Source organism: Schistocerca cancellata, chromosome 8 (assembly GCF_023864275.1).
Source record: "Schistocerca cancellata isolate TAMUIC-IGC-003103 chromosome 8, iqSchCanc2.1, whole genome shotgun sequence".
Taxonomy (NCBI): Eukaryota; Metazoa; Arthropoda; class Insecta; order Orthoptera; family Acrididae; genus Schistocerca; species Schistocerca cancellata.
Window position 1 is genome coordinate 71,619,900 of NC_064633.1, and position 23,669 is coordinate 71,643,568.

The window sequence follows — 23,669 nt, forward strand, 5'->3', positions numbered from 1 at the left end:
CCTCAGAGATCCTGAGCCATTTATGGGCCCTGGCGCAACTTGATATGGTCCTGGATTCGATATTACGCACCATCTGGGTGCGCAGCCTGCCAGTGCAAGTACAAGCAGTGATTGTAGCCCAGCCCGAGATGGAGTTGGATAGCATACTGAACCTGGTCAACAGAGTCCTCAATGCACTCGCAATAGCACCAAACATCGTCGCCTCTGCAGCCTGTGCCGCCATAGAACCAACACCAATGCTCGGACCACGTCAAAACGTTGTCCCTGGCCATGCCACAGTGGATGCCAAGCTCCACACCAAAGTTCACAACTTGGCTACCCAGCTGGCATCACTAACCACGCAGGTTGAGCACTTGGTGCGTTCACCACCATAGCGCAGCAGGAACCGCAGCAACAGCCATTCTGGCTTCGGATGACGTGACCCGAACTGCAGTAGCTCGCCTGACACTATGTCGCTGACATAAGTGCCAACATCTGATGGCTACTGCTGGTACCACGCCCACTTTGGCAATGATGCAGCAAACTGACAGCTGCCTTACTTGCACCCAAATGCCAACCCCAGCCAGAATTAGATGCATCCAGCTGTGGTGCCATATCATGGTGTCTCTATGTAGCAGAGTGGCATGACAGTGTCAGTTACCTAATAGTCACGGGCTGTGACCTGTCTATATACTCATGATCTATGCTCAGGGACAAAAGATCAAGCAAGGAACTGTCACTGACCTGAATAAAAATGTATGGCACACACTACCGAGAATTGAACCTTCGGCTGCGACGCATTCTCATGTGGACACTTACTGTGGCAGACGTCAATGAGCCAATCCTGGACACGGATTTATTGGCGCACTTCAATTTGCTAGCTGACACAGCGAACACCTAGTTGATCAACTCTATGACCGGGTTGAAGATAGTGAGACAGCAGCGACACGCTGCCTTTTTCAATGTGAAACCAGTGCAGTGCTCCAGTCCCTACGCCTATATACTAGACCAATTTCCAGAATTGACTCGACAACCTGGCACACCGAAAGAAGTCAAACATTCCACGGTACACCACATATTAACCACAACTACTCCACCCACCCCAAGTTGACCATGTTTCCTTGTCCCCGATCGGCTCGCCATAGCTAAGGCCGAATTTGAGGCTATGCTGCGACAAGGCACCATCCACCCATCAAGCAGTCCCTGGTCTTCTGCCTTGCATCTTACTCGAAAACGGACAATTTGTGGTGTCCATGCGGTGACCACCATGCACTAAATGTGCGAACAGTGACAGATCGCTACCCAGTACCACACCTGCAGGACTTCAGCCATGCTCTGGTGGGGTAGTTACTGTGCAGAAAGACTGACTGTGGGAGGGCATTCACACAGATCCCTGTGGTGAATGAGGATGTTCCAAGAATGGCAATAGCGACACCCTTCGGATTGTTTGAGAGCCTCTTTATGACTTTTGGACTCAGAAATGCATGCCAAACTTGGCAGCATTTCCTGGACAATGTTTACGAGGCCTACCGTAGAGCTTTGCGTACCTTGGAAAAATCCTGGTGTTTTCGAGGTTGCCCAAGCTCCACCGCCAACACCTAACAACCATTTTCCAGTGTTTCAGCAAAGCCGGGATCATCATCAATCCAGCAAAGTTTGTGTCTGGAGTCGCTGAGACAGAATTCCTCACACACCTCATCAACCCCAGCGGCTGCAAATCACTTCCCGAAAAGGTATGAGCGATCATGGAGATGCCTCGTCCACCGATGTACAAAGAATTACGTCGTTACCTGGGGGTGCTGGAATTTTTCCGATGACACATACCAAACGCCGTTGCCGTCCAGGAACCTTTGACTGCAGTCCTACAAGGCCCAACAGCAAAAGAGAAGACTCTGTTCCCTGGACAGATGCAGTGGAAAAATGTTTCAACGATTCAAAACGTGCCCTTGCAGAAGCGATGCTACTAGTGCACCCAGTGCATGACACACAGCTAGCCGTCGTAGTAGACGCCAGCCAGGCAGCTATAGGTGCGTCATTACAGCAACTCGTCGGCGACAGCTGGCAGTCACTCGCCTTCTTCTCCAGGAAGCTCTCAGAACAGCAAAAACCTTTAATGCGCTTATGACTGTGAGCTACTAGCAATATTTGAGGCTGTGAAACACTTCTGCCGTCTGTTGAAGCTTGTCCCTTCATTATATTCATGAACCATAAACCGATCACACAAGCGTTCATGAACAATCACAATAAGTGTTCACCATGCCAGCTCTGGCAGCTGGAGTACATCTCGCACTTCTCCACAGACATCCCCAACATCTCTGGCATTGACAACATCATGGACGACTGCCTTTCTCACACGTGTGCCATCATCTCTCCCCCCGTGAACTCTGAAAACATTGCTGACATACAGGAGAGTGACAACGAATTAAATAGCCTGCACCACGATGCCTCCAGCGGCCTCCAACTCGAACTGGTGCCTGTGCCCGGCTCCGATTGCCAACTGCATACATCACTGCCAAGACAGTCACCACTGCCTTTGTCCAAACATGGATGGCTCGCTTCGCCTGTCCCAGTCAACTGACCACCAACCGCAGGTGCCAGTTCGACTGCACGCTGTTCACACACATTGCCTGACTGTGTGGAGTGCAGCTGTAAAAGATGGCAAGCTACCATCCGGCGTCCAACAGCATGGTAGAGAGTCTCCACAGGACACTAAAAGCTGCCTTAACTTGCCGTGACACGGCTTGGACAGAGGCACTTCCCCTGGTACTGCTCGGCCTTTGAATTACTCCCAAGGAGGAAATTGCCACTTCATCCACTGACCTCATATACCAGCAGTCACTAGCTATTCCAGGGGACTTCTTGGAGGAAGCACCACTGCTGCACAACCATTCCACCCCACCACTGACAGAACGTTTACGTGCACACATTGCTGGCCTCTGAATGCACACGCTGATGCGGTACAGTACAGGCAAAGTGTTTGTGCATGCCGACCTGCAATGCTGCAGCCATGTCATGTTGTGCACTGACGCCGCACAGCCACCACTTCGGTCCAAGTACTTGGGACCACACTGCGTCATCACCCGTGGCTACAGAACGCTGGAGCTCGAGGTCAATGGCAAACTGACAAAGGTCACCATCGATCGTGTCAAACTGGCTTACATTTTGCCCACTCCTGATGCCACAGAATTCTACAACTCCACAGAAGACATAACTGCCGAGGAAGCTTCCCATGCCGCCAGCCCGGCACCACCCATAATTACCGCTGACAACACGCAGATGCCACCGACTGTCATCCCACTGCCAGCTGTCACTGCACCACCACGTGTGTCTCACCCCTCCCCACCCCACCCCACCCCACCCCACCTAGACAGCACGTGCAGTAGCCCATAGCCCTCTCCCCCCCCCCCTCCCCCCACTCTCCACAGCCGCCAGCAGACTACGTCACGGGCTCCCGCCAGTGCGTCCATTTCAAATGCCTGTGCTGCGTGACAATTGTGCCATGTGGCCAGACACCAAATGAGTGAGAACCCAGTGCGCTAGACGCCACCTGCCATAGAGATCCTGTCTCCCGCAGGCCGCCTCGTTGCTGAGCCGTTACCAGTTGAGCCCCAGACTCCGCCGCCCACGTCACCGGTTGTGTATCTGTTGACACTCCTGGGACCACATCCATGCCATGTTGCCTCCGCCACATCAGGTGTCAAGGCAGGTTTCCCCCGCACCAGTCCCCATTATTGGAACTGTGTCCATGCTGAGATGCCTCTGCCATGCCAGGTGACCAGGCAGTCATACTCCCATGCCATTTACCATCACCGTTTCCCCTTTGAGCTCTGGATGCCGCCCCTGTGCCGCTGGATGTGTCCATCACAGTTCCAGGACTCATGCAATAGACACGATGTCACAGAGCCATACACTTAAGCCGTGCAATGCTTCAGACAGTTCGGAGCCAGCACCGCCAGCTACTCCTGTCATAGCCGCTGCACGGAGGACGTGCCCCCTCACATGCCCAACAGTCCTGCCTGCTGCTGCTGCTGCTGCTGCTGCCACTAGCAAGAGGCACGCCAGCCAGCACCACGTGCTGATGTTACCAGCTGCCACCCAATCGCTGCTACACCAGACCCCAGCCACTGTGCTACTGCTGACGTCACCACATAGCATGCGAATTACGACAGGATAGGGTTGTAGACTGATGGCTGTGCTGTCACGCAGCTCCCGAGCTCCGTTCTCTGAGGGGGGATATCTGTGGTGGCCCACCACACAGCCGCGCAAATGCTAGAACTACTATCGTGGCCGACACAGCATTCGCAGCGTGTGCGTGCAGATTTACCATTAGTCGAAAGCCCGGCAATGGCGCCGTGCACACTGGACATGTGATGACAAAGCAAGAACCAGTGAAAGCCAGGCATTGCAATGTGCTGGACACATTGCACGAAGAGCTGTCCTGCCTAGCAATGAAGCACGTTGGTCCAGCGATCGTGGACTCCCCGAACGTGCGCATGAAGAAGCTGGCCCATCTGTTTATGCAGCCGCTTCCACCTTGCCCGTGAAAAACACTGCACTCCGTGGATAGTGGAGGGAGCCGGCCATATAGAGACTTGCCTGTGAGCACACGGCTACGAGACATGGTCAACCTCATGCTATCAACCGTGGTCACATAACCGATGGACTCTATCGGGCTCGATCATATGCGTCTCAGTCATTGTAAGAAATGTGTTTGCCTCATGCTGGAGTTTCATTTGCATTCAGTCACATTGGCCTCCTCTCAGCAGAGTGTGTGGGCTCGACTATAAGGTTGGTTCATCACACAAATAATTGTAAGCGGAATTACAAGCAATTCCACTGTTGTTGTTGTTGTTGTGGTCTTCAGTCCTGAGACTGGTTTGATGCAGCTCTCCATGCTACTCTATCCTGTGCAAGCTTCTTCATCTCCCAGTACTTACTGCAACCTACATCCTTCTGAATCTGCTTAGTGTATTCATCTCTTGGTCTCCCCCCTACGATTTTTACCCTACATGCTGCCCTCCAATACTAAATTGGTGATCCCTTGATGCCTCAGAACATATCCTACCAACCGATCCCTTCTTCTGGTCAAGTCCACTACAATGTAATAATTATGTATGCACTCATAAAGAAGAATCTGCACAGGCAGTGAAATTAACAAATCGTACTCTCAAAGAAGTACTGACGATAAATTTCAAAAATGTCAGATGCTGCATAGCAATATTTTGAGGAAATTGGCTTTATCTTCTGTAAACCCATTTAATGTATTGAATGTAGCTCAGCACAATTTTGATTTAAGTGCCCTAGAATCTAGAAAGGGCAGTCCCATTCACAGCACAGTCAGCATGATCAGGACTCATCAAATTTATCTTTGTCATCAGACTTGGTATTCAAAAACATGATGTGCATTTAGGGAGAAAGCCCAAACAATGAATCAGCAGCAGTGCATATTCGACTCACAGTCTGCATGTAGTCCTCCTACCACTCAACCTCACTATAACAGCAGGAAGTGGTATACAGAATGCCCACATTGTTTTGGTAAATATATGAGCACTCAGTGCCCGTATCAGGAAACAAACTACGTGCAGTACTGTAAGCAAAGACAAGTGGTGGAAGTTTGCAAAAGCTGCACACTGATGATGCTGCAGCAGCATGGTACACTCACAGCTGAACCATTTTACAGAGCAACCATGAAATGTTTCTCGTCCACTAGCAATCGACAACCAGTTACTAAAATTTATTGCTGATACCAATTCACCAATTCCTATTATAAATGAGGAAACTTACACTCCCATTATTTCTCTGTCTCTCCAGCCGACAGCAGACAGGTTACAATCCTGCAGCATGCACTGCATACTTGTGCATGGTAAATGCACAATAACAGAACTGTACACAAAAGTCAGATATCTAATTACTTTCTTAGTTGTGCCATTATGTCAGGCATGAAACATTTTTGGGATGGACACTTTTTCAGCTTTTGGTTTTAAAATAGTAGATGACATCACCATTATATCAGCAATTAGCTGATGATCTTGATGCGCTATGCACCAAATTTTAAGACCTATTTTTACCAAGCATGTTGTTGTTGTGGTCTTCAACCTGAAGACTTGTCTGATGCAGCTCCTCATGCTACTCTCTCCTGTGTGAGCCTCTTCATCTCCAAATAACTACCGCAACCTACATCTTTCTTAATCTGCTCGCTGTATTCATCTCTTGGTCTCCCTCTACATTTTTTACCCCAAACTTCTCTCAAATACTAAATTGGTGATCCCTTGATGTCTCAGGATGTGTCCTCTCAAATGATCCCTTCTTTTGGTGAGGTTGTGCCACAAATTTCTTGTCTCCTCAATTCCATTCCACACTTCCTCATTAGTTACATGGTTGACCCATCTAATCTTCAGCTCTATTCCCTTTTCACCTAAACTGTTTATCGACCATGTTTCACTTCCATATACACTCAAGACAAATACCTTCAGAAAAGAGTTCCTAACACTTAAATCTATATTCGATGTTACTAAATTTCTCTCCTTCAGAAATGCCATTGACAGTCTATGTTCTATACCCTCTCTACATCAGTCACCATCAGTTATTTTGCTGCCCAAAAAGCAAAGATCATCTAATACTTTAAGTGTCTTGTTTCCTAATCTAACTCCCTTAGCACAACGCAGTTTAATCTGACTACATTTCATCATTCTTGTTTTGGTTTTGTTGATGTTCATCTTAAATATCCCTTTCAAGACACTGTCCATTCTGTTCAACTGCTCTTCCATGTCCTTTGTTGTCCCTGAGAGAAATACAATGTCATCGGTAAACCTAAAAGTTTTTATTTCTTCTCTTTGAACTTTAACTCCTATTCCACATCTTTCTTTGGTTTCCTTTACTGCTCACTCAATGTACAAATTGAATAACATCATCAGGAGTAGGCTACAACCCTGTTTCACTCCATTTTCAACCACTGCCTCCCATTCATGCCCCTCAATTCTTATAACTGTTGTCTGATTTCTGTACAGTCTGTAAATAGCACTTTGTTCCCTGCATTTTACCCCTGCTACCTTCAGAATTTCAAAGAGAGTATTCCAGTCAACATTGTCAAAAACGTCCTCCATTTGTCTACAAATGCTATAAATGTAGACTGGTCTTTCCTTAATCTGTCTTCTAAGATAAGTTGTAGGGTCAGCATTTCCTAGCGTGTTCCTCCATTTCTTCGGTATCCGAACTGATCTTCCCTGAGATCAGCTTCTACCAGTTTTTCCATTCTTATGTAAGGATTTCATGTTAGTATTTTGCAATTATGACTTATTAAACTGCTAGTTCAGTAATTTTCACACCTGTCAGGTACTGATTTCTTTGTAATTGGGATTACTACATTCTTATTTAAGCCTGAGGTTATTTCACCTGTCACATATATCTTGCACACGAGATGGGAGGGTTCTGTCATGACTCACACTCCCAAGGCTATCAGCAGTTCTGACAGAGATCATTTACCCCCAGGGCCTTGTTTCAACATAGATCTTTCAGAGCTTTGTCAAATTCTTCTCACAGCATCATATCTCCCATCTCATCTTCATATGTGCCTACTTCCCTTTCTATAATATTGCTTTCAAGTTCAGCTCCTTTGTATAGGTACTCTATGTATTCCTTCTACCTTTCAACTTTCCCTTCTTTGCTTAGGAATGGTTTACTGTCTAATCTCCTGATACTCATACAGGGGCTTCTCTTTTCTCCAAAGGTCTCTTTAGTTTTTCTACAGGCAGTATCTATCTTTCCCTAACTGAAATATGCTTCTAAAGCTTTACATTTGCCCTCTAGCCATTCCTGCTTAGCAACTGTCAGTTTCATTTTTTAAATGATTGCATTCTCTTTTGCCTGCTTCATTTGCTGAATTTTAAAATTTCCTCCTTTCATCAGATAAATTCAATATCTCTTGTGTTATCTAAGGATTTCCACTAGGCCTTGCCTGTTTACCTATTTGGTCCTCTGCTGTCTTCACTATTTCGTCTCTTAAAGCTACTCATTCATCTTCTACTGTATTCCTTTCCTTGTTCTAGTCAACCATAGCCTAAAGCAAACTCTGAAACTCTCAACAATCTCTGGTTCTTTCAACTTATCCAGGTCCCATCTCCTTAATTTTCTACCTCTTTCCAATTTCTTCAGTTCAAAACCAATAAGTTGTGGTCAGAGCCCATATCTGCCTCTAGAAATGTCTTACAATTTAAACTCTGGTTCCTAAATTTCTGTTTAACTATTACATAATCAATCTGGATCCTTCAAGTATCTTCAGGTCTCTTCCACATATACAACCTTCTTCTATTATTCTTAAACCAAGTGTTAGCAATGATAAAATTATACTTTATGCAAAATTCTACGACAGCTTCTTCTTTCATTCCTTCCCCCCAATCCACGTTCACCTACTTCTCTTCCTTTTCCTACTATCAAATTCCTGCGCCTCATCAAAATTAAATTTTTGTCTCCTTTAACTATCTGAATAATTTCTTTTATCTCATCATATATTTCTTCAATCTCTTCATCATCTGCAGGGCTATTTGGCATGCAAACTTCTGCTACTCTGGTAGGCATGGGTTTTGTGTGTATCTTGACTATGATAATGCGTTCATTATGCTGTTCATAGCACCTTATCAGCCATTCCTATTTTCTAATTCATTATTAAACCCACTTCTGCTTTACCCTGATTTGATTTTGTATGTATAACCCTGTATTCACGTGACCAAAAGTCCTGTTCCTCCTGCCACCAAAGTGCACTAATTCCCCTATATCTAACTCCAACCTGTCTATTTCCCTTTTTAAATTTTCTAACCTACCTGCACTGAGCATAGTACCTTATCAGCCATTCCTATTTTCTAATTCATTATTAAACCCACTCCTGCTTTACCTTGATTTGATTTTGTATCTATAACCCTGTATTCACGTGACCAAAAGTCCTGTTCCTCCTGCCACCAAACTTCACTAATTCCCACTATAGCTAACTTCAACCTGTCCATTTCCCTTTTTAAATTTTTTAACCTACCTGCAGGATTAAGAGTTCTGACATTCCATGCTTTGATCTATAGTGGGAGTGGGGGGAACTCTGCCCAAACAGGCTATGAAGGCCCAACGGTACTGACCAGCCACCATGTCATCCTCAGCCCACAGCATCACTGTGGCACAGCTGTTGGCCTGATCACCAGAATGTCAGTCTTATTTCTCCTGATGATGACATCTCCTAAGTAGTTCCCACATGGAGTTCCAACCCACCTTAGGGTGTTCAAATAATTACATAACTCAGATTTAACTAGTCCTCTGTAGCACCTAACTAGTTTAGAGCTGAACCAGTTCCAATAGCATCATGAGATGAACTCATGCCTGTATTAGGTCATCTGATGGAACAAGACATCCTGACACCTAATCAATATGCAATAACACTGGAATTGTTACGAGAACCAAATAGTCTCTATGTGTTTCTGGTGACTTTAAATTAACTGTAAATGCACAATCAGAGATTGTCCCATTCCAAGACCAGAAGAGTTCATGTCAATACTATCAGGTGGACAGTACTTCTTTAAAACTAATCTATCTGCAGTTTATTTTTTACTGCCACTAGATGAACAGCTCCGCCAATTCATGGTCATAAACACCCTAATTGTATTGTGCAGATGCAAAAGGTTACCTTTAGGAATCGGTAGTGCACTAGACTTTTCCAGCATTTCTTGCAGCAGCTGATTCAAAATATTTTGAATAGTCAATTATCTGGATGATATATATAGGTATGCTACATCTTGTAACTTACGTCTAGTGTTCCAGCACTACAACAAAATGGATTGAAGTACAACCTACAAAAGTTTGAATTCTTTCATCAGTGAGTGGAATATTTAGGCCACATACTGAGTTTTAAAGGACTTCGAGCCACTCTGTGGAAGCGGCAGAAAATACTAAAGTGCCTGTGTACTTAAAAGACCTTCAGTCATATCTCCACAGATGGAAGATAAACTTACAACTAAAATTATTGACCATTTTGATTAAACAAAACTGATTTTACTGATCTGGAAAAAAGGCTGGGTCTAATTTCAGTCACCTAGAAAGAACATGTTTCACAAAACAGTGACAAAGAAATTTCATATGTGATTGTATTTTTTCCATAATCTTCCCAACAAGCTATTTGGGCAATAAAAAAAATTATATAAAAACAAGTTCATTTCTGAAGCATTTTCACCAGTCTTATACTCCTTTTTGGGATGCATTGTGGATTATTTGTATCTTATGTGGCAACATCAGTCAACTGTTTTATTCCTAGCAGGATCAAAGATTCAGTCTAAGATCATTCAGAGCTTTGTTAAGATTGGGTTCATCACAGCCTCTCATTGACAACTTTGAATGAGAAAGCTGGGCATAATCCAAGGCTTCATTTAACTTGGAGTAAACAACACTAGCAGTGGCTTTACCGATGAAGAACGTATGTAGATATCTTGCCACAATCCTTTGTTTGCTATCAGACTATGACTCCTTCTTTGTAGCTGCATTCACAATTTCATCAAAACAAAGAGAGAAATGTGCTGCTCCAATATCATCAACCAATTATTTTTAAAATATGGAACTAAATAATTGCATACTAAATATCTTACCTGTGTCCTTGAAAAGGTGAATTCAGAAGGAACACTTTCAGGAAACATTGCCTCAAAGATTTCTTTGCTATCTTCACAAGCTAGTTGAACAGCAAAGCTCTCCTCCCTATCACTTTCAAAAATTGTCTCAATATGGGACTGGGAAAGTTCTTTCTCACAAAAGAGATATAGGTATGAACAACCTATTGTATGTATGTCTAAAATGCTGACTTCAGCCTGGATCAATTACTCGCAAATCAGAAAGTAATACTAGCTATTATATTTGGCAATCGAAAATTCCATACATATTTTACACCACAAAATTTCACACATAATGGACCAAAAACCATTAATTTCCTTATTTGGTCCTAAGAACTGCCTTCCAGAAAAAAATGCTGGCCCCTCTTCCTCAGCAATAACAATTATTCATTTCATTATTGGCCAACAGCAGGGCATGCTAATGCTGATGCCCTATCCAGACTACCTATGGCACCAGATCTGACATTTGATTCTTGTGAAACACTGTCCTTCCAGACAGATGACAGCTTACAAAACCACCTACAAGAGTTTCCTGTTGCTGAATTTGTAATTGCAAAGGTTACAGCTTAGGACCTTATCCTCAAACAAGTTATGAAATACATTCACTGAGATTGGCCAGAACACCTCCCATCCCACTCCCTTAAAGAGCTTCACACATATTTTCCCCTAAAAAACAGGATACTTATGCAGGGAGTACTGATGCCGACATTAGACAGTGAAGACTGCTGTGTGCTCAGCATGCCATAAACATCCTGCACCTTGTCCATTAGGGGAAGACATGTATGAAGGCACTTGCAAGAGCAGCACACTTACTGGCATGCAGGACATTGAGGGGACAGCCTGTTCCAGCATGACCTGCACGTCAACCCAGTCAGCACCCCTTCAATTGTTCTATGCCTGGCCAACACTGCAGCCAGGAGTGTATATCAATACGGACTTCACTGGCTCCTTTTTGGGAGAGAGGTAGCTCATCATCATAGACTTATTTTCCCAGTTTCTTTACGTAGTTCAAATGTCAAACACCATAACAAGGAAGACAGTAATCACTTTTCAGAAAGTACTCGCCACTGAAGGGGCCTAGGATAAGCTGAGTGGTTAGTTGTTAAGTTTCAGATGCGGACAATGCTGTCAGCTAAAACTACGGTTGAGGTCTTGACCCAGTTCCTGGCATCAAATTCTGCCAACAATTGATCCTCTGGGACCCCCAGAGGTCTACAACATGCACACACCAGCCCAACCATTGCCCCCACTACTCACTGGGCACAGAGGTTTAGGCTTGTGCCTTTGGGAGGATCTCATGATGGATAATAGGAATCATAGACACACCAGGAATGATAAATATTTACACTTGATGCCAGTAGTACCATACTGGTATGACATCTCAACCAGCTGTGCCCATGCTTGGCAGCTTCCGCCTCTAGACAAGCACTGCTGCCCTTCAGATGCCTGGTAGACCCACATCCCCAGGTTTAGAGCTGATGGAGCTGGTATCCCATGGAATGGGACCCTTTTCCATCACCAGTATCACCTACTTCCAGCACAGGCACAGAGACCAGAACTCCAGTTTCATCTGACTCCAGCAACAGTACCATGCTCCTTCAATAAGCAGAGAACACAGTGACACCAGATGTAGAGATGGACAGCAAACCTTTAGCTGGCTTGCCCATCCACACCTCCCGCCTCATGGTACAGTGATCATGATACTGATTGGGGCACTTCTGGCCCTACACTCTGGCAAAGGGAGATAGGGTGTTATATCTCTGTACTCCAACAATGCTGTTTATATCATGTGATGTCTGCTGCCAATGACTCATCCAGTGGCCAGTAAGAAGTGCCAACAGGCTGTCAAATGGAGCTGACCATTGACGTCCCTGCCCCTGGGCAGCTGCGACACTTCGAATCACATTGTGCTAAAGTCTCTATCTTGCTTACACTGTACTTTCATGGCCTGACTGCTTACTGGGTTTCAACTGTACTAGGTTACATTTTGTATTGCTGTTCTGTAGAATCACTGACAGATGTGCTTGAACCTCAGCTGTTGGGATTATTCTTATGACTACCTGGCATGGAGAGGAACAGTATACCCATATAGTCAGTGTAATAGATAGTGTTTTGTCTATATCAAATGTAATACATTTTACTATGCAAAACACTATCTCGGTTATTTTACCTAGAACGGAAATGTTTGGCCATGTGTATCAAGATTTGTTACTGAGTATCAAAAGTTTGTAGGGCACTGAAAATTAGAACCAAATTATTATTATTATAGGAATGAAAGTAATTCATATTTTTGGATAAAGTCAGTCTTGATGTGTTACCTTTGACTGTCACTTTATGTTCTCCAGTTCCTGGATGAGTGAACAGATCCACTTGTATGGAAACTTCTCCCACACTACCCTCATCAATACTCTGTGCTTCTGTGAAAAAAATACAGTATATAAATAATTTATTGAGAAAGTGAAACAAATATGGTCAAATTAAATTTGGCAAATGCTTTTATATTTGCAGAAACAAGAATTTGGTACAAACATTGTAGTTAAGTGCAGTAACAGATAGTCATAAATGTCAGATTTTGTATAGAAAAAACATTCAAAAAACAGACAGAACAGTTCATCCTGCCACAATATCTAAAAATGTCTATGCAACAAACAGATTTACACTCCCCAATACTATTCCTGACAGAAAGAGAAAAATATAAATGATTTAACAACACAGTCATGTGCAGGAATCAAAAGTAGTAATTTACATACTGCTCATTTATCACATGCACACATGCTAATTACAAGGTTCAAAACATTGTTTCTTACCACAATTATGAGTATTCAATACCAAAACTAGATTTGGCAAAGCAAACGTCAGTACCAAAACTCATAAAAACATGCAAACATTGCTGTCCAAGCATTTTATACAAACAGGTAATAACAGCTGGTAAGAGATAAAAAGTTGATGGATAAAATCCATAATCACAATGAGCAATTAACAAGAGCAGAACAGGCTCTTTACATGGACTTCTGATGTAGTGAGGTTAACGGTTTCAACTAGGGACAAGAAAATTTCATGTAAACAATAATTTGAAAGAGAATGTGAAATCAGTGGTTTTCAATGGTACAAGATGAAACACATGGTTTTCACATAATTTTGTATTTTCCATATTTCCTTGTAAAACTGTTATAAGTCAGAAGTGTCCTGTTCAGTAATACTGGTACTTTTTAGTTATTTTATATTGAAACTGGATATTGAATTCTTTTCTCAAGGCTGAGATTCAAATAGAGTTTTAAAATGACTTTCATTTCCCACATAAAGCACTGCTGTCCTAGATGTGACATCGGATGAAAATACCATACTTCCAACAAACTCTATTTCAGAATTCTGTTATGCATGGCAAAGTGTCAACACTCATGTTATCCAACATCTCAGAAGCCTGATAAGCAACTAAATTTTTGTCAACAAACAACTGTATAAAGGGTCAAACTTGCTTATCAAATATGCTGTCAATTCAGATTTATCTCAAACATGGCAAACACCATCCCTGTTTGACATAACACATCAAACACAGCAGCACACTAATGTAAAGTGATTGAAAGCTGCATCGAATGGGTGTGTTAGATGAAACTACTGATTTTCATCTCACACACCTCATACAAGGATACCAAATATATTTTAGGTATTACTTTCACCAATGGCCATTGTTTCCTTTACATGAAGTACAAGATCTATCAAAAGATTTATCACCACTCATCCACTTGGTTCTGAGTGACTTGTCCGTGGGAAGGTCTACAGGCCTGTATAAGGGAGGCAGGGGCCAAGAAGAACTCCAGGTGTTATCCCCATCCCTCTAACCAACAAGTACGAACACTGTCTTCCAGTGAAACTGAGGCAGTAACACATACTTCACCTGTTGGGATACCTGTTGTGTCCACTGTCAAGGGGAGGTGAACACAAAAAGGTAGGGATCTGTTAATCATTGGCAACTCAACTGCTCTCCCCTCCCTCTTGGGAAACGGCAGCAACAGGTGGGGGAAGGATAACCTTGTGCTGTCTGTGTGCATTCCTAGACACATCATTCCCCATGTTAAAGAAGCCATTCCAGTATTCGCTGAGGGTACAACGCGCAACCAAATACAAGTTGTGATACACATTGGAATGAAGGATGCCTGTTGTCTGGTGTTCTTGGAGCAGTCAAGTGACTGGCACAGAAGCTTGAGAAGATTAGCATTGCTCACAGAGTTCAACAAACCTCATCATAATCTGAAGCAGTCCTCAAAACTTATTGGGGCCCTTTGGTTCTTTGCTGAGCAAAAAACCTGAACCAAAGATTTCAAAGGAGCTGTGAAAAGTTACGCTGTGACTTGCTAGACTTGTGCTATAGGGTTGAGAATTGTAGGACTCTCTGTGCCTCTAAATGGGTCAGAGGGCACTACATACCAGAAGCTGGAGTGCATACAAGGGTTTCTTAGGCGATTCTGCATCCATTCCTAGCTGTAGGAGACCCTCAAGTATGAGGGTAAGATTGAAGCAAATGCACTCCCCCTCCCAGATTACATGATTAAACTCCTGGAGATCAATTGCCAAAGCAGTCACAACAAAGTCGAAGAGTTTGAAACAGTCCTAAGAACCTGCAAAGCTCATATAATACTAGGTACCAAAATCCGGTAAAAACTTGAAACTGACAGTTGTGAGTTTTTGGGTTAAATCTAAGAGTATACTGAAATGACAAGACAATGAGTTATGGAGATGGTGTATTTGTCACAGCAGAGAGAACTTCAAAACCATGAAGACAGAAGCTACAGCATCATGCAAACTGTTTAGGCAAGACTCATTATAAAGGTTGTATATAACCTTGTAGTTGAATCTTTTTCATTAGCCTAAAACTCACTCCCAGATGTAACTAAAAACTTTAGACATAAGCTCAGTTTGCTAGTATGAGTGTTCCTCAAACACAGCGTCATCAGTGGAAGAGCATCTATCATCTAAGAATCAGTTGGGATGCTTATAATTTTACAAGTGGTGGGCGTGGCAAGACATCCCGTGAACATTATTAAATAAGGCATTTAGCAATGTTCACAGGATGTATTGTGACGCCCACCACTTATAAAAGTGGTGGGAATGATAGAGCAGATAGTTCAGGAACCCACTTGTGTTGGAAATATATTATACATTATATTAGACATAATGGCAACAAATAGGCCTATATCTTGACATCGGTCTGCTGTAGAGCTTCAGAACATGTTTTATGCTTGTGTATTACATTCCTGGAGACTGATAATCTCCTCTGTAGGAATCAACAATGGTTCCCAAACAATGATCATGTGAAGTCCAGTTTTCTCTGTTTGTACACGAAACCCAGAAGGCGGCAGATACAATGCCTGGGTAAATACCATATTCCTTGATTTCCACAAGGCATGTGATACAGCTCCTCAATGTTACCTATTGAACGAAATATGAGCAACCAGAATATCAGACTAACTGTGTGATTAAACTGAAGAATTCCTAGCAAACAGAACATAGCAATGTTTTTCAATGGAAAGGAAGGAAGGAAAATTGGCTTTAACATCCTGTCAACATCAAGGACACTAGAGATGGAGCACAAACTCGGACTGTGTCAAGGATGGGGAATGATATCAGCTGTGCCCTTTCAAAGGAACCATCCTGGCATTTGCCTGGAGCAATTTAGGGAAATCGTGAAAAACCAAGATCTGGATGGCTGGACGTGGCTTTCAATCGTCATCCTCCCAAATGTGAGCCCAGTGTCCTAGCCATCACATGGCACCTCGCTTGGTATTCTCAATGGAGAGAAGTCTTCAAACATAATGCTAACTTTGGGCATACCCCCAAGGGAATGTTACAAGTACTGTACTTTTCACAATACTGTAACTGTCATAACACACAGCACTGGAAGTTCCCTGAGGCTTTCTGCGGCTATTGCTGCTTCATACAGAGAAGTTGTATTGCTAGGAAATTACAGAAAGGGTTGATACAGATAACAGAAAAGATTCAAAGAAGAGCAGAGTGCTTCACTACAGGTTCATTTAGTAAACACAAGAGTGTCACAGGAGACATCAAGCAACTTCAATGGCAGATGCTGTGAGAGGCATTTTGCATCACAGCGTGGTTTACAGTTATTGTTCTGAGACTATACATTCCTTGATAAGTCAACAAATATATTTTCTTCCTCTTATGTGTATCTTGTGAAATGACCTTGAAGATAAATTGGAGAGATTCAAGCCAACACAGAGGTTTACTAGCAATCATTCTTCCCACTAACCATTCATGAATGGAATGGGAAAGGGGGATGTGACAGTGGTAAATAAAGTACTCTCCACCACACAGTGCAAGGTGGCTTGTGAAGTATAGATGTAGATGTAGATCTCTTTGAAGATGCCCATACTGAAACTAGGATCAGTAACCACACGGAAGCTGTGGCAACAATGGTTGCTAAAGCACAAATGACAGCTCAAACAAGATTTACATATTTAGTAACTGGAAGAGGCACTCATGTCTCACCACTATGAGGAACTCCAAACATTTACCTCTGGACAGAAGCATGTAAAACTGTGGCTACAAATTACAAGAACAGTTGTCTACACAAAAAATGGATATGTACATCTACATATACACATATACTCTGCTAGCCACCAAGCGGTGCATGGCGGAGGGCGCTATTCACGCCAAAGTCATATTTCCCCCCCTCTGTTCCACTCCTGGATCACACGAGGGAAAAACGACTGTCTCAACGCCTCAGTACGAGCTCTAATTTACCTTAGCTTTGAATGGCGATCACTGCATGATCTGCAAGTTGGTGTTAATACAGGGTGTTACAAAAAGGTATGGCCAAACTTTCAGGAAACATTCCTCACACACAAAGAAAGAAAATATGTTATGTGGACATGTGTCCGGAAACGCTTACTTTCCATGTTAGAACTCATTTTATTACTTCTCTTCAAATCATGGAATGGAAACACACAGCAACAGAATGTACCAGCGTGACTTCAAACACTTTGTTACAGGAAATGTTCAAAATGTCCTCCGTTAGCGAGGATACATGCATCCACCCTCCTTCGCATGGAATCCCTGATGCACTGATGCAGCCCTGGAGAATGGCGTATTGTATCACAGCCATCCACAATACAAGCATGAAGAGTCTCTACATTTGGTACCGGGGTTGCATAGACAAGAGCTTTCAAATGCCCCCATAAATGAAAGTCAAAGGGGTTGAGGTCAGGAGAGCGTGGAGGCCATGGAATTGGTCCGCCTCTACCAATCCATCGGTCACCGAATCTGTTGTTGAGAAGCGTACGAACACTTCAACTGAAATGTGCAGGAGCTCCATCGCGCATGAACCACATGTTGTGTCGTACTTGTAAAGGCACATGTTCTAGCAGCACAGGTAGAGTATCCCGTATGAAATCATGATAACATGCTCCATTGAGTGTAGGTGGACGAAACTAAAATGAGCTCTAACATGGAAATTAAGCGTTTCTGGACACATGTCCACATAACATCTTTTCTGTATTTGTGTGTGAGGAATGTTTCCTGAAAGTTTGGCCGTACCTTTTTGTAACACCCTGTATATATGCTCTACATCCTTGGTGAAGATTGGATTTTGGAATTTAGTGAGCAGCCCCTTCCATTTAGTGTGTCATCTTGTAACAACAACAACTCTATACTATTGTACATATAAGTAGTTCTTTTCTTCTGATTTTTTGATAAACTTGTGTAATTGATGTTCTGATTTCATTTCTTTTTTGTTTCACGCCATTATATTAAGAAAACTGTAAATAAGTTTCAATGTGAATAATAATGTTTATGTCAAATATCAAGCAATATTCTAATAGAATTGAAATGTAACAAATGTTGAAACTGTTGTAAGATGTTTAAAATTGTGACTGTGCGTCTGATCCATACGTAGGCAATGTGTTAGGATATGTAGAATCCAAAACCTCGGGTGAATACCTGGTCTGTCAGGGAGCGGTAAAAGACGGATGGCAGGCGAGCACGGGAAAATGCACGCGGGCACTGCACGGCACAACGGGCTCAGCAGTAGTAGTTGGAGTTTGGCTCTGGTTTGAGCAACACCTTCTGGAGCGAGGAGGCTCTCGTGGAAGACATAGCTTTGCTGAGCCTTGGGTATGCTGTTCCAACGCCCACACAGCGTGGCAAAATTCCATAGGCACTAAAGGGAAAAGTATTGCAACACTAAGAAGAATGAAAGTGCCGATACATCAAGAGCCATAGCTGTGGTTGTGTGTGTGCTCTGTGCCTCGCCATCTCGCCACCTGCCAACCGCCGCATCGATACTAGCAGGTTGAAACTTTTAGTGACGTGTGACTGCATTTTGAACTTACTTGATGTATCATTGTTTTTACAGAGTGGATGTAAGTCTGATTTGCCACCATTCAGATGCACACGGTCGATATCTATAAAAAATCCTTTCTCATAAAGTGAATCCCGCTCACTTACCATAGCACAGGCATTCATGAATGCTGTGTCACGGAGGTTATAGTCTATCTGCAAATGTGTCCCACTTCAAATTTATCTCTCACGATGGCTAAATGTACCAGTCACAAATCTTGCTACTCTTTTTTGGACCTTCTCAATCTCTTAAATCATACTGAACTGGTAAGGGTTCCAAATAAATGAACAATACTCTAAGACTATTACGCTGCCCTGGGGCACATCTGATGTTATGCTTGTTTCTGTTGAAGTCTCCCCATTCAGGACAACATACTGCTCTCTGTCTGTTAGAAAACTTTCTATTTAACTGCATATGTCATTGGATAGACCATAAGCGTGCACTTTTTGGAGCAAATGACAGTGTGGAACTGAGTAGAATGCCTTTTGAAAGACGAGGAATATGGCATCTACCTGGGAGCCGGTATCTAGAGCCTGTTGTATATCATGCACAAAGAGGGCCAGCTGTGTCTCGCATGACCAGTTTCCTAAAACCATGTTGTTTTCTGCAGATGAGCTTCTCAGAGTCTAGAGAGGTCATTATGTCTGAACATAAAATATGTTCCATGAATCTACAACAAATTGATGTCAGTGAAATTGGCTGGTAATTATGTGCATCTGATTTTCTACCCTTTTTATAGATTGCTACGACCTGGGCCTTCTTCCAGTCCCATGGAACTTTCCGCTGTTCCAATGATCTCTGATATAAGATGGATAAGAATGGTGTTATATTTATAGCATAGTCAACATAAAATCTTATGGGGATACTGTCTGGGATAGATGTCATCCTGGCGTTTAAGGATCTTAAATGTTTTACAATCCCAGATACACTAAACACTATGTCAGCCATCATTGCGTTTGCTCAACACTTGAATGAGGGAATGATGCTGCAGTCCTCTACCATAAATGAGGTTTTGAAAGCTAGGTTTAGAATTTCAGCCTTCTGTTTATCATCATCTGTTACATTACCCGCACTGTCAGCAAGAGAAGGTACTGAATTATTTGTAGCATTCATAGATTTTATGTATGACCAAAATTTTTTGGAATTATTTTTAGAATCAGCAGATAAAATATTGCTTTCAAATTCATTAAAAGAATCTCTCATTGACCTTTTGACAGATGCTGTCATTTTGCATAGTTTCTGTTTCTCAGCAGGGCAGTGACTATGTTCAAAACAACTGTGAAAAATTCACTACTTTTTCAGCAGCTTCCAAATATGTTTGTTGAGCCAAGGTGGATCCTTTCCCTACCCTATATTTTTGCTAGGCATGTATTTCTCTAGCACATGGTAAACAATACCTTTACATTCTGATCAAAGATGCTCAATATCTTTGTGTCCCACGGTGAATGCTTGGAGCTGCATATGAAGATATTCATTAATGACACTTTTATTTGCTTTCCCAAACAAGAAAATTCTACACTGTTTCTTCAGTTTTCTTGCAACTTCCACTGACATAGAAACCATAACGACATTACTGTCGCTAATAACTTCTTCTAGATTAACTTCCTCAAAAAGATCAGGTCTGTTTGTCACCAAGATACAGGATATGTTCCCACATCGAGTTGGTTTTCTAACCAATTGCTCAAGGTTGTATGTTGAGAGCGCTCCTAGAATAACTTTACACGAATCTTTGCTTCTGCCTCCTGTGATAAACGTCAATGGATGCTAAGGTCTCCACCTATAACTAATGGATAATTTGGATATTTATTTCCTATGTACTCAAGACTTTCCCTGAAACATTCTGGGGCATTTGTTGCGGATGCTGGTGGTCTATAAAAACATCCTTGTCTGACTGACATTCATTATGTGAACTGCATTTTATTCATTTCATGACATACATTTGCAATCGATTTGTTTCGCATACAGGAAACATGTCAAAAATTTACAATACAGTTACAATAATTGCTATACGAATAAATTATGTACAGTTTGTCCTGCTTGAAATTATCCACTGAGTAATAGCATTTCACAGACATTTCTTGTCAGTGGACCCATATTTTTTTATGTTTTTTTTCATTTGCATTAACTTCTCCCTTTGAAATTGTTTTAAATTTTCATTTGCTGTAATGAGAAATATGGGTATACAGGTTGAGGCAGTGGGTCATAATCATAAAGTTTTTCTTTGTTTCTTGTATCATGTGTGTGAACAAAATGGTTTACCTCAAATAATTAGTGTTTGGTATACAAAAGATAGTAATCACAAAAATATATGGGGATGAGAGAGTTAATACTTTAAGTTTCCTAAATAGTGGGCAACATGGTCCTTTATAATATACAATGGATGTGTTTCAAATTATTTTTTTCGGTGTCTGCCCTACGTTTGCCGAATTGCTTCAAAAAACAATACCATACCTTGTAATGGATTTAAAGTGACTGGTATGTGATACTTTTTTTGTGTCCACGGCCCTTGTAGTTGATAATATTTGCATTGCAAATGCATAGCTGTTCAGTTTGGTAGCTAGGTACTCAATGTGTACCTGCCAGTACAAATTTGTATCCAAATTTAGCGCTAGGAATTTGAGTGAGTCAATTTCTTTTATGGTTGGATGTTGTGAATAATCTCAGCCTACTCGTATTTTGACTGTTTCATTTTGAATTGCATTGTGTGAGTCTTAGATATATTTAAAGTTAACCAATTCCGTTGAAATCAAGTTTCTTAGTTACCATGGATGTTAATCAAAGATTTGGGATTTTTTCTGACTTTCGATTTTTCACTTAACGCAGAAGCAAACAGATCTGATATTTAATGATGAATCATAGACATAGAACAGAAATATGACTGGGTCTAGTATGAAGCATTGTGGGATACTCTGAGATACTATTTTCTAATCAGAATAATAATTTTTCCCATTTATGGTAATTTGAACTCTTTCCTTTCTGTTTGAAAAGTAGGATTTAAGTTATTATAGGGCACTACCCCTAATGCCATACTTGTCAAGTTTGTAAACAACCAAAAGCCTTTGTGAGGTCAGGTCACAAAAAAATTCCTGCCACATTACTGTTCTTGTCTAATGATGCGTGATTTTCTGATGGGAGGGATCCTCCATACTACATAGTCACTGTAAAAAGAAAAGCAACTTCTGTATAACACTTCTGTGTAAAATACAGTATAGATAGAGAGACTGTGAATAGAACTCATTTTGCTGTCAAGAGGATAATGTGTGAAGTTTTCAACAACTACTGTAGTCACATGTAAAGGCTGTCAGTGGTATCAAAGTTAGTGTACAGACACTCATTGGTGACACAAGCACTGAAGCTGAGAGTATCAACACAAAAGCAGAAATGCTGAATTCCACTTTCAAATGTTCCTTTACTAAATAAATGACAGGAACATTGTTGTAGTGACGTTGAGAAACAGCTAAAATTGGTATAATCAAACAAAGCTCCATGGTCTGATGGATCCTGTTGAATTCTATACATAATTTGCAGCTGAGTTATACTTTGACTAAAACAACTTTGTGACTGAAGTTTCAGTGAGTCAAGTGGGCCAGATGTCAGCCAGTTGTAGTTGTATCTACGGCTCATTTGTTTGCTGTGTTGATTGTTTGATAGGTACATGCAGAGCCTTGTCTGGTGACATTGGTTGCTGAGATGAGAGGTGGCCAGGTAGGGCTAGACTTACAAGGGAGGAGGATGGGGGAGAAGAGCTAAATACACTGCTGCTTTGGCCACAACTACTGGTCTCCCTACCACCAACAAAGATGGTCACAACAGTTGGTAATTACTTTTTATTTTATCAAAACTGTAATTTATGATGCAAAATTGATTGTTTCATTAGGAATAGTTACAAACTAGATATATATGACAGAACACTGATAGTTCCATTATGACTAGTTACTCTGTAACCATAAACAATACTAAGAAAAGGATATGCTGCCACTTATCATATAGAGGAGATGCTGAGTCACAGACAGGCGCAATGGAAAGACTGGCTTTCTTGTGGAATAGAAAACACACATACATACACACGAGCACAGCTCACACACGTCACCACCGTCTCTGGATACTGTGATCCGACCACAGTGGATACAGACAGGGGTCATGTATGTGAGTTGAGCTAGTGTGAATGTGTGTGTGGTTCCTACTTAGAAGAACAAACTGTGTACAGTGAATGGAAACAGACACAGATCATACTCTTCTACAGAAGAATAACAAAAGTGATCATTAAGATCCATTTCCTATAGGATTCATGAATATATTCTAAGTTCAGATATATGAGATACCTCAAACAGAATGACCTCTTCCATGTCAACCAGCATGGAACTCAAGACATCTTCAACGCCCAGGATCTGGGAATTCAGGTGGATGCAGTATTTCTTGACTTCAAAAACCATTTTATTTGGTACCACAACAATGTTTATTAACAAACGTAGGGTTATATGAGATATTGTGACTGGATCAAGGAATTCTTGATAGGGAGGCAGCAGCACATTATCTTGGATGGAGAATCATCGACAGATATGAAGTAAATTCAGGGCTGCCTTGGGAAAATGTGTTGAGACCCTTGTTGTTTATATCGTATGTTATGGACCTGGCAGACAATATTAATAGTAATGTCAAACTTTCCACAGCTGACACAGTTATCTGTAATGAGGTATCGCCTGATG

General features: G+C 42.1%; 1 protein-coding gene across 1 annotated transcript in view; it reads right to left on the reverse strand.

Moving 5' to 3' along the window:
• LOC126095361 (protein unc-13 homolog C) overlaps positions 1-23,669 on the reverse strand; it is a 657,358-nt gene that overhangs the window by 38,050 nt on the left and 595,639 nt on the right. Inside the window, exon 28 of the mRNA XM_049910168.1 lies at positions 12,929-13,027. Within this exon, the coding sequence (XP_049766125.1) occupies positions 12,929-13,027 (99 nt within the window). The remainder of the gene's footprint in view (positions 1-12,928; positions 13,028-23,669) is intronic.